Here is a 12377-nt window from a genome sequence, read left to right as displayed (position 1 = left end):
ACTTTACTATGAAAAGCTATAGAATTTACCTTTTCCCCCATAGGATGTCTTTTTTTTTTTTTTTAAGAAGTACTAAAAGGTAGAATTGGGAAGGAAATGCTGAGCAGGACCTAAATTTGCTCTAGAGTGTCTTGGAAAAGACATTAAAAAACCCCAAAAAACTCATTAATTGAATGTCTACCATATGTCCAGCATGTACTAGGAGCTATATGAAAAATCAAGATAAATCTTTTGAATATACGATTGTTGAGATTTGGATTATCCTGAATCCAAGAGTTTTCCAGGTCATGGAGAAGGTCTCTATCTATATAATTTAAACAACTAATGTTGCTACTTTAAAATTTCTTTTTGTCCACCTAAATTTACCTTTTTTGACAGAATGAAGGGAAGATCAATATTGATTAAAAATTTGGATATAGCCAGCCTGTAACTAGAGAATTAAGAGGGTGGTCTAGAGATGAAAAAATAGACTTAAGAACACATACAAACACACAGTAAGTGAAAGAAATGCCTAACCATTATGGAAAAAAATATTTTCAGTAATTTACAATTAATTTTAGGAATATCAAAATGTGTGAATCCTGGAAGTGATCAGAAGTATTCACACAGCTCCTTATACTCCAGGATAACCAGTTGGGACAGTGTGTGGGTAATACAAAAATCATTTCTATTTTTGGAATGCCTTACATACTTTTTCAACAGAATTTCCTTTTTAATTACAGGATTGAAAGGAACCTAAAGGGATGATATGGTCCAGAACCCTGATGTCAAGTAAATGGATGATTGTTCTTCCGGATAGGCTCTTCCCATATATTGTCGCAGAAATGAATACTGCCATTCTAGTATTTTAACCATCTCTGGGTCATTAAATTATTCTTTATTTTCATTACATTTAGTTTGTTGAAAGAGAAACAATTGTAGTTAGCATCTCTTTAAATTAAACGTACTTTGAGTGCTAGCTCTTACTCTAGTTTCTTGGTACCATATCCTTTAGTTTTCTCTCTGAAAATCTATTTTCTGTTCTTATAAATGCTTCTGTTATCCATCTTTGTACCTCATTAAGTTTATCTTTATTTCTCTAAGAATTGTAAGGTGTAGTGAAAGGATTAACTTCATATTGTCGTGGTTTTTACTTGCCTGTCTCCACTTTTGGGGGCAGTACAGAATAGCCCCTTGTCTGGCATGTAGAATATATTCAATAAATGTTTATTGAATGAATAAGTGTATGTTTTCATTCTATTCACAGCTTGATAGCATGCTAGTTTTCATTTTTTGTCAAGTAAGGCAAGAAATTTAATCTTTATAGGGTAAGAAACTGAGGCTTAAATTTGTTTAGTGACTTTCCCATGTTCACAGAGCCAGCACTTATTTGGTGTAGGGATTCCAAATGAAGAACTACCACTAATTATACAGCATTTCCCTATCTTGTTTCTCATGGCCAAACTCTTCAAAGCTCCAACTGCAATCTGAACAGTTTAACAGCATAATTTTTCTCCATGAAGAGAGAGAGAGAGAGTGTGTGTGTGTGTGTGTGTGTGTGGGTGGGTGTGTGTTTAAAGCCTTTTCCTCACTTTTTGGCACTGTAGCTGCTTTCAGGCTCCAATCTCAATCTGTCCCAGCCTCTACCCTGCAGCCAGAATCTGCTCTCCAAAAGGCAAATGTGATCACGTTATTTCCTAATTTAAAAACCCTTCAATGTTTCACCATTTTACGTTCAAACTCCTTGCCAGATTATGTTCAAACTCCTTGGTGTACTAAATAAGGCATTCTGATATCTAGCCCCTTCAACCTCTAGTCTTATAGCTCATCCTTTCCTCTTTTGCATTCACTTAACTGGTGATATCAAACTTCTCACAGCTCCCTGACCCAAGAGCCTGTTTCACTGATTCCTCAGCCTGGAATTACTTCTCTTACCACACCCTAGACTCTAGGGCCACTTTTGCTACAGTCAAAAGTTCACAAAAAAGCAGAAGTAAAACCTATGAGTCACTTACATAGTTATTAGTAAAAGTTTATTGTGTGTACACCCAAAAGACAGCGAACTGGGAGCAGTCAAACCAAAATATGGAATGAGGCTCAGGGGTATATTCTGTGAAGACTGTGAGTGTGTATCCTCTACAGTGACTGGTTAAAATATTATAATTTTCTCTTTTCCTTTCTTTTCATTCTTTTTTTTGCAGTTTAAACTTCAAACATTGAGTATTCAACTGCTTTTCTTTCTTTTTTTTAAATTATTTTTTATTATATAAGTTTCAAGTGTACAGCATTATAATTCAACACCTATATACTCCGCAAAGTCATCACCACCACAAGTCTAATTATCATCCATCACCATACAGTTGACCCTCTTCACCCATTTAAAAAAATAAAAAAAATTTTATTTGGCTGGTCCGGGTCTTAGTTGTGGCACACGTGATCTTCCTAGTCGTGTGCGGGATCTTTAGTGGCGGCATGCGGGATCTAGTTCTCTGACCAGGGATCCAACCCGGGCCCCCTGCATTGGGAGTGCAGAGTCTTAGCCACTGGACCACCAGGTAAGTCCCCCCCTCCGCTTCACCCATTTTGCCCACCCCTCCTAGACTTTTCTTAAATGAAAGGGAATTGGTTAGTGGTTACCTCATACCAATTTTCGGGAACTATTTAAGTTCTGCTTATGATTTTCACAGGCATAAGCAAAAAGTGACCCAGGTCAAGTTATTACCTCTTACCCTGCAAAATAAGCTAAATTAAGCTTTGCTTGTATGACTAACTGGTTTTGTTCGCTCAGGGAATTTTCAAGTCTGGCGTCTGTGTTTCATTTTAACATTATGAAGTGTCTCTTTACCATGCCCGCAGGCAGAACCGATTGTTCCGTTTTGTATGTGTGCCCACACCTTTACAGGCTTATATCCTAATGTCTGTATGGTCGTATTGCACTTACTTACAAGTATCCACTGTCCCACCCCCATGCCCCAACTAGGCGTCTTTGTACCCCAAGGGACTCACACAGTGCTTGGCACATAGTGATGCTTTGTAAATGTTCAATAAATGAATGGAGTGAAAATATGGCTGAGAAAGAGGGAAAAGAAATGGAAAGCTAAAGGCAAAGCTCTTTAGGGAGAATATTGTTTTGGACATGCGAATGGTGAGTTGTGAGGAGGATCAAAAAGGCGTAAAAGGTTGAACCTCAGCCTTATAGAAACTTACCTCGACGGGAGGCAGGATATGCATCCTAAAGGGCATTAGGAGGTAATTAGACATCTGGGTGAAAATGGCTCGTACCGACTGTATTATAGAATCTTAGAGGCTGGGGAAGTCCCTGCTGAGAAGGATGTAAGTGAAAAATGGCTTAATCAAGTGCCGTCTAAGTGCAAGGGGTTTTTCGTGCGTTAAGCAATTTAATCTTTACAAGCACCCTATGATGAGGGTGTCATCTCCATTTTAGAGACGAAGAAACATGCTCAGAGAATTGAGGGCTTTCAGCGTCCCAAACTACCACGTGGAAGAACCATCATTTAAATTTGGGTCGGCTGCCTCCAATGCCCCGCTCATTTCGCCACGCCTCTCCCCCGCAGTTGGGAGCCACAGGGCTCGAGAGTCGCCCTCCCGGGGTCGCCGGTAGCCCAAGACCCTACGCGAGCCGCATCCCGCGGGTCCCAACCCACCCGGCGCGCCCTGCCCCCCCTCGCGCTCAGTGCGCCGGCGCGTCCGGCCGCCCACCCTCTGGGGAGAGGCCCGCGGCGGAGGCGGGGCCGGGGCTCCGGGGCGGGGTGTCCGCGAGCTCTCGAAGGTGGTGGGCGGAGAGCGAAGGGAGGCAGGGAGGAAGGGGGGGCGGGCGCGAGGCCGTGGCGGAGGAGGAACTTGTTGCGCCGGCGGCTGCGTGGTGTCGCTCCCTCCGTTCCAGTTCGCCCGGGCGGGCGCGGCGGCGACGGCAGCGGCGGCGCGGGGACGGCGCAATGCGGCGCTACCTGCGCGTCGTGGTGCTGTGCCTGGCCTGTGGCTTCTGCTCGCTCCTCTACGCCTTCAGCCAGCTCGCCGTGTCCCTGGAGGAAGGAGCGGGCGGCGGTGGCGGGAAGCCGCAGGCCGCAGCGGCTTCCTGGCTCGCGGGCGGCGGACGCGGCGCCGGGAGAGGGGCGGGCAGCGCGGGCCCCGCGGCGCATCCCGGCCGGTCTGACAGGTACGGGCCGTTCCCTGTCGGGGGCCGGGGCGGGGGGCGCGGGGGCGCGGGGCTCCGCCCGGCCCGGGCTGCCTGCGAGTCAGCCCCGCGCCTCCCGCCACCAGGCCCGCGTCTGCCGCTTCTTTGCTGCAGACTCTGATCCCCTTTGCTCGTTTCCCTCCTTCTCCTCACCCTGGGGGTGAGCCCAGCGCTGCTCCAGCCCGAGAACACCCCACGCTTTTTGTGTTTGTCTTCTGACCCATTCCTTAGGCACTATTCAGAGCAGTTAGAAATTAATTTTCAACTCTTAGTTGACAGTTGCATTTTCTTTTTCCTTTTTTCTTAGAATTGAAAATAAGAGGGTCCTACCAAAGCCTTCTTGCTGTCTGGCTAGTGGGAATTCCCTCTTGTTTCCATGGCGTTCAAGTTGAGATATTTAAACATGGGGCTGGCGCCCTAGTTCAGTTTTTTGCCCCCTCCTGAATGGTACATCTAAATTTCCTGTTAACGCTTAAAATTTTCATTATTTGCCGGTTAGTTAAATTTGGATAGAGCATTTCTGCGGATTGTGAATTCTTCTTTAGGAAACGATCGGTCTGTTGTGAAACTTACAGCAAGTTAAGAAAAATAAGCGATACTTTACATGCTCACGTCTTTTGTGAGTTGGGATAGAGGTGTTTCTCTTTAAAAATCGGAATTTAAAAAGCATAATGACTTAAGTGGATTTACACAGATCACTGTCAGAGTTGGAATCAACATGAGATTTAAATGGAAAGAGCAACGCATTACGAATGCTTAACAAAATCTGAGCGTTTCCACTTCCTTGAAAAAGAGGCTCCTCTGTTTGTGGGCACCTCTCTTACTCCGTGTGCTCCCTTAGTAAGAGGCAAAGGCTGCTTTGATATGAAAAACTTCCTACGGGTTGGTAGGAGGAGGGAGCGCAGGTCAGCTGTAGGCTGTTAACGTTCTTCTGAGAGTTGATGGCCATTCCCAAAATGAAAGGGGACGTTTGGGCAGAGGAGCAGCATGGAAAAGCTGGATTGTCCTGTTTTCATCCTGTGATTTGATTACAGTCAGGACTCTGTTCATAAAAGCAGAACTACTTTCCAGAGCCAGGTTTGTCAACGCTATTATCTGTTCTGGGAGAGGCTGTGACTGAAGACCTGGATGAGCTCATGAAAAGCTAATGGTGGTCTGTTATGTTCCAGTGAAGCATTTAAAGTTATGGGGAAGAAACTGTTTTTGCATTGGGTAGAATTGTCAGGAAGCAACAGTTTTATCAAAACATTGAATGAAAGTGGACTATGATATTAGCATTTCAATCTGATAGAGTAACATTCATTTTTAGTGCCTTTTGTCTGAGATACTTAATATTTTGTGACAAATTTTTATAAATTGTATCTGCTTGGCTAGCTAATTTTAACAAAATTACATTATTTGAAATTCAGAAAATAAGTGCTTCAGCTTTAATGAATATTTTATAGAGCCATTACTGAAATCTGAAGTTTGATGTGTCAGAGTTGAGTCAGCTAAAAAGCTGTCTATTACAGGTCCTCTGGGCAACATAACTCCTCATTTTAAATGAGGCACACATTTGAGTTAAAACTGAAGGTGTATCATTCTTTGTAAAGAAGTGTGAGCAGAGGAGCAACCTGGAAAAGCTGGATTGTTTGTAGCCTATGATTTGATTAAGGTCAGAAGAATTCCTAAGACATCAGGACTCTTCATTTTAAATGTTATCATTTATAACATCTTTTTTAGATTTCTCATGGAGTTCAGTCAACTTTTTTGGCTACCATGAGATATGGAGTAGGTATTCTTAACCTCTTTTCCTATGTATAAATAGTTTGGCGGAGGTGCAGAGGGCATCAGTACCAGCATTAGAAACTATGTATCCTTTGCTCTGCAAGTGCTCTTTCTTTCTATAAAGCTGCTGTGATAAGAACCTAGTCTAGATAGTGTTACATCAGTGGAAAATGGGGCTATGAGGCAAGCAACATCTTCCTTTTTTTGGTAGGACTTGATTATCATTGCATTCTTACTTTTTTAAAAGCAGTCTTACCTCAAAGATTAAAACTATTATTTCTCTCTCTCATTTGAAACATGGGATTATGGTTATAACCAATAGGTTCCAGTGGTCAAACCGTATAGAAAATATTCATTGCACAGAATTCCACGACAAAATACTTGGAAATGTCCTTGCATGTTCTCAAAGTAAAAACTAGAAAATGATGGAAACAATTTTTCAGTGAAATTTATTATTAATGAGTTCATTTTGTTTGAATCCATTATTTTGGTATTTAGAAAATGGGTAGATCTTAGTGTCAGACAAACCTGTGGTCTCATTCTGGCCCTGTTTCCTGTGAAAACTTGACCACCTCTCTGCTTCACTTTTCTTACCTGTAAAATGTAGTTTGTATTTACCTTAATTAATTTATAGTAATCAGAATTCTTAGTTGTCAGTCACCAAAGTCCATTAAAACTGACTTCAGCAAAACAGATATTTATAGGCTTATATGGGTTGCTGGAAGGAACAGGATTGAAGGAAGCATTCCCCGGGCAGTTCCAGGGACCTCAAGGACTGGGGACTCTTTCTCTTCTGCCTTTGTTCCTGGGGTCTTTCAACTTCTTGTAGTGTTTCATCTCTAATCTCAAGTAGAAAATTATAGAAAAAGGCTCTCATTGGACTTGCATCACACGCCCATCCTTGGACCAGCCAGTGTTGCCTGGGATGGGGGCCTCTGGTTCTCTGGGCTGTGTCCCTTGCACATCCATACTGCAGACAGAATCCCATGACCGGCGCTGGAGAGGAGTGCTGCCTCAGTGGAGAGGGATGCTGGGGGCGGGGGTGGCGGGGAGGTAGTGGCTCTTCCACACAGAGGGACTCTCTGAAGGTGCTCAGTGTGGACAGACTGTATTTAAGGTATTCAATCTAAAGCACTTATCTAAAGCACTGACCAGATGTCAGTACTTCAGAAGGAGTTAAACCATTCTGTGGCTTTAGATACTCTGGGTGATTAAATTCTCACATTTCACTGATGACAGCGATTATCAATATTTCATCCCATTGAGGCTGTACAGCATATCGGTAGTAGGGAATCAAGAAACTACTAGGCATTTCAGTGATACCATTTCTGGACCCGTCATACCCTTAGTGTGAATGACTGTTAACTGGGAGGTAGTCACCTTACTTTCCTTTTCAGATCTGGTCAGGCCATCAAGTTATGGTTTCTGCTGGGTCCCAGGAACACTAACTAGTAAGATATACTGAAAATGTAGAGTGGGAAGAGTCAGGGCTTTGGAAACAGACTTCAGCTTTGCCACTCACTGGCTGTGTTAACCTTGAACACATTTCCTCATCAGTTACACAGAGGTAAGAGTATCTGTGATAATTGGGTTATTTGTGGGAATTGAAAAAAATAGCTTGTGTAGATTACTTGGTATGGTGCCTGGCACAATAAAATTATAGCTAATTCAGTGATGGTTTTGATCATTTAAATTTTAAATGATTTTTTTTTTTTTTTTTTTTTTTTCAGTTTCTGACCTCTGGGAAAAATGTCCTCAGGCCCCAGTCCAGACCTGCTAAAACCAGAGTCCCTGGGAGTGGGGCTTGGGAATCTATATTTTAGATATGTGATCCAGGTTGTTGTTATAAAGCCAAAGATTGAGAACCATTGATTTAACTGAGAATTATTTGACCACTATTTTTGCGCTATTGTTTTTTGGGGGAGAAATTTTTTCCCTCTTCCCTGCAGTTATTTTTGAAGAAGAGAGGAGTTAGGCAGTGAACAGTGAAGAAGGCTGAATTATTTACTAAAGACACCTTAATCTCTGCTTTGTTGATGCAGAGACATCTTAGATAAAAACCAGTACTTTTCACCTTGTATTTCAGTTCACTGAAGATCGTACTTCACGTAGGTGTAAAGTGCTTAGCACAAACCTGACTAGTAAATTAATTAATTAATATTGTTCTGTGCTTTTGAACGGGAAAGTGATTAGGTTAATGAGAAAATAATGTGTACTTTTGACTTAGAAATCCTATTTTAAAACATTAAGATTATTATCTATGTGTCATACCTGTTGGAAATACTTCCCCCCAACATGTTGACTTAAATTTTTTTTTTTCATTTAAATCTTTAATTCAGTTTTTTTTTTTTGAGAGAGTTTAGGTTGTACAGTGTGATGCTAACTTATTTTTGAAATGGTTAGATAATTGTTCATTGCCATATGTATATAAGCAGTTCTTTTCCCACTTCTTGAATATTCATGAAACTAGATATTTATGAAAAAGAAGACCTGACTTAGATGTCTGAAGACAATTTTTAGTTGAAAATGAGTTGTGCAGGCACTGATCTTTAAATAATGGTGGTCAGAACCATGGGAATGGTCTCCTTTAACATGGCTGTGAGCACCTTTATTTCTCTTGCAGTCACAGTGCAAGTATCTGTGCCTTTAAGGTGCATCTTTGGTGAGGCACCTCATTCAGACTTCCACATTCTTATGCTGGATATGCCTAGACTTATCACTCTCTCCACGACGCACATGGTTTTCACTAAAGCCTCATGGCTATCATGGACATTTAGAAGTGAAAAAAACCTTTTCCAGTTTGATTTAAAAGTATGAAAGACCTTCTGCTATTGCATTTAACTAAACTTTAAGTTTGAGGACTGTTACTGTGGAGAGTGTTACTGTTAAATGCTCTGTTTAATCCAGAGCAAGATGTCTCAATTTTCGAATTTTATTTTATTTACTTTTTTATACAGTAGGTTCTTATTAGTCATCAATTTTATACACATCAGTGTATACATGTCAATCCCAATCGCCCAATTCATCACACCACCATCCCCACCCCCCCGCGGCTTTCCCCCCTTGGTGTCCATACGTTTGTTCTCTACAACTGTGTCTCAACTTCTGCCCTGCAAACCGGTTCATCTGTACCATTTTTCTAGGTTCCACATACATGCGTTAATATACGATATTTGTTTTTCTCTTTCTGACTTACTTCACTCTATATGACAGTCTCTAGATCCATCCACGTCTCAACAAATGACCCAATTTCGTTTCTTCTTATGGCTGAGTAATATTCCATTGTATATATGTACCACATCTTCTTTATCCATTCGTCTGTCGATGGGCATTTAGGTTGCTTCCATGACCTGGCTATTGTAAATACTGCTGCAATGAACATTGGGGTGCATGTGTCTTTTTGAATTATGGTTTCCTCTGGGTATATGCCCAGTAGTGGGATTGCTGGATCATATGGTAATTCTATTTTTAGTTTTTTAAGACACCTCCATACTGTTCTCCATAGTGGCTGTATCAATTGACATTCCCACCAACAGTGCAAGGGGGTTCCCTTTTCTACACACCCTCTCCAGTGTTTGTTGTTTGTAGATTTTCTGATGACGCCCATTCTAACTGGTGTGAGGTGATACCTCATTGTAGTTTTGATTTGCATTTCTCTAATAATTAGTGATGTTGAGCATCTTTTCATGTGCTTCTTGGCCATCTGTATGTCTTCTTTGGAGAAATGTCTATTTAGGTCTTCTGCCCATTTTTGGATTGGGTTGTTTGTTTCTTTAATATTGAGCTGCATGAGCTGTTTATATATTTTGGAAATTAATCCTTTGTCCGTAGATTCGTTTGTAAATATTTTCTCCCATTCTGACGGTTGTCTTTTCATCTTGTTTATGATTTCCTTTGCTGTGCAAAAGCTTTGAAGTTTCATTAGGTCCCATTTGTTTATTTTTGTTTTTATTTCCATTACTCTAGGAGCTGGGTCAAAAAAGATCTTGCTGTGATTTATGTCAAAGAGTGTTCTTCCTATGTTTTCCTCTAAGAGTTTTGTAGTGCCTGATCTTACATTTAGGTCTCGAACCCATTTTTAGTTTATTTTTGTGTATGGTGTTAGGGAGTGTTCTAATTTCATTCTTTTACATGTAGCTGTCCAGTTTTCCCAGCACCACTTGTTGAAGAGACTGTCTTTGCTCCATTGTATATCCTTGCCTCCTTTGTCATAGATTAGTTGACCATAGGTACATGGGTTTATCTGTGGGCTTTTTATCCTGTTCCATTGATCTATATTTCTGTTTTTGTGCCAGTACCATATTGTCTTGATTACTGTAGCTTTGTAGTATAGTCTGAAGTCAGGGAGTCTGATTCCTCCAGCTCCGTTTCTTTCCCTCAAGAATGCTTTGACTATTCGGGGTCTTTTGTGTCTCCATACAAATTTTAAGATTTTTTTTCTAGTTCCGTAAAAAATGCCATTGGTAATTTGATAAGGATTGCATTGAATCCGTAGATTGCTTTGGGTAGTATAGTCATTTTCACAATATTGATTCTTCCAATCCAAGAACATGGTATATCTCTCCATCTGTTGGTATCATCTTTAATTTCTTTCATCAGTGTCTTATAGTTTTCTGTATACAGGTCTTTTGTCTCCGTAGGTAGGTTTATTCCTAGGTATTTTATTCTTTATGTTGCAATGGTAAATGGGAGTGTTTCTATAATTTCTCTTTCAGACTTTTCATCATTAGTGTATAGGAATGCATGAGATTTCTGTGCATTAATTTTGTATCCTGCAACTTTACCAAATTCATTGATTAGCTCTAGTAGTCTTCTGGTGGCATCTTTAGGATTTTCTATGTATAGTATCATGTCATCTGCAAACAGTGACAGTTTTACTTCTTCTTTTCCAATTTGTATTCCTTTTACTTCTTTTTCTTCTCTGATTGCCATGGCTAGGCCTTCCAAAACTGTGTTGAATAATAGTGGCGAGAGTGGACATCCTTGTCGTCTTCCTGATTTTAGAGGAAATCCTCTCAGTTTTTCACCATTGAGAATGATGTTTGCTGTGAGTTTGTCATATATGGCCTTTATTATGTTGAGGTAGTTTACTTCTATGCCCACTTTCTGGAGAGTGTTTATCATAAATAGGTGTTGAATTTTGTCAAAAGCTTTTTCTGTTGAGAAATCTATTGAGATGATCATATGGTTTTTATTCTTCAATTTGTTAATGTGGTGTATCACACTGATTGATTTGCATATATTGAAGAATCCTTGCATCCTTGGGGTAAATCCCACTTGATCGTGGTGTATGATCCTTTTAATGTGCTGTTGGATTCTCTTTGCTAGTATTTTGTTGAGGATTTTTGCATCTATATTCATCAGTGATATTGGTCTGTAATTTTCTTTTTTTGTAGTGTCTTTGTCTGGTTTTGGTATCAGGGTGATGATGGCTTCATAGAATGAGTTTGGGAGTGTTCCTTCCTCTGCAGTTTTTTGGAAGAGTTTGAGAAGGATGGGTGTTAACTCTTCTCTAAATGTTTGATAGAATTCACCTGTGATGCCATCTGGTCCTGGACTTTTGTTTGTTGGAAGATTTTTAATCACAGTTTCAATTTCATTACTTGTGATTGGTCTGTTCATATTTTCTATTTCTTCCTGGTTCAATCTGGGAAAGTTATACCTTTCTAAGAATTTGTCCATTTCTTCCAGGTTGTCCATTTTATTGGCATAGAGTTGCTTGTAGTAGTCTCTTAGGATGCTTTGTATTTCTGCGGTGTCTGTCGTAACTTCTCCTTTTTCATTTCTAATTTTATTGATTTGAGTCCTCTCCCTCTTTTTCCTGATGAGTCTGGCTAATGGTTTATCAATTTTGTTTATCTTCTCAAAGAACCAGCTTTTAGTTTTATTGATCTTTGCTATTGTTTTCCTTGTTTCTATTTCATTTATTTCTGCTCTGATCTTTATGATTTCTTTCCTTCTGCTAACTTTGGGTTTTGTTTGTTCTTCTTTCTCTAGTTTTTTAGGTGTAAGTTTAGATTGTTTATTTGAGATTTTTCTTGTTTCTTGAGGTAGGCTTGTATAGCTATAAACTTCCCTCTTAGAACTGCTTTTGCTGCATCCCATAGGTTTTGGATCATCGTGTTTTCATTGTCATTTGTCTCTAGGTATTTTTTGATTTCCTCTTTGATTTCTTCAGTGATCTCTTGGTTATTTAGTAACGTATTGTTTAGCCTCCATGTGTTTGTGTTTTTTACGTTTTTTTCCCTGTAATTCATTTCTAATCTCATAGCATTGTGGTCAGAAAAGATGCTTGATATGATTCCAATTTTCTTAAATTTACTGAGGCTTGATTTGTGACCCAAGATGTAATCTGTCCTGGAGAATGTTCCATGCGTACTTGAGAAGAAAGTGTAATCTGCTGTTTTTGGATGGAATGTCCTATAAATATCAATTA

At 40.2% G+C, this 12377-nt stretch overlaps 1 protein-coding gene across 3 annotated transcripts in view; it reads left to right on the top strand.

The window, feature by feature from the left end:
* Positions 1-3818: 3818 nt before the first annotated feature.
* GXYLT1 (glucoside xylosyltransferase 1) overlaps positions 3819-12377 on the top strand; it is a 54816-nt gene continuing 46257 nt past the window's right edge. For all 3 annotated transcript variants that reach the window (XM_068561021.1, XM_068561020.1, XM_068561019.1), the window contains exon 1: positions 3819-4156. In XM_068561021.1, the coding sequence (XP_068417122.1) occupies positions 3936-4156 (221 nt within the window). In that variant the 5' untranslated portion in view covers positions 3819-3935. The remainder of the gene's footprint in view (positions 4157-12377) is intronic.

Source organism: Eschrichtius robustus, chromosome 13 (genome assembly GCF_028021215.1).
Source record: "Eschrichtius robustus isolate mEscRob2 chromosome 13, mEscRob2.pri, whole genome shotgun sequence".
In the NCBI taxonomy this organism is placed as follows: domain Eukaryota; kingdom Metazoa; phylum Chordata; class Mammalia; order Artiodactyla; family Eschrichtiidae; genus Eschrichtius; species Eschrichtius robustus.
Note: the sequence above shows the minus strand (reverse complement) of the source record. Positions and strands in the feature narration are given on the sequence as shown.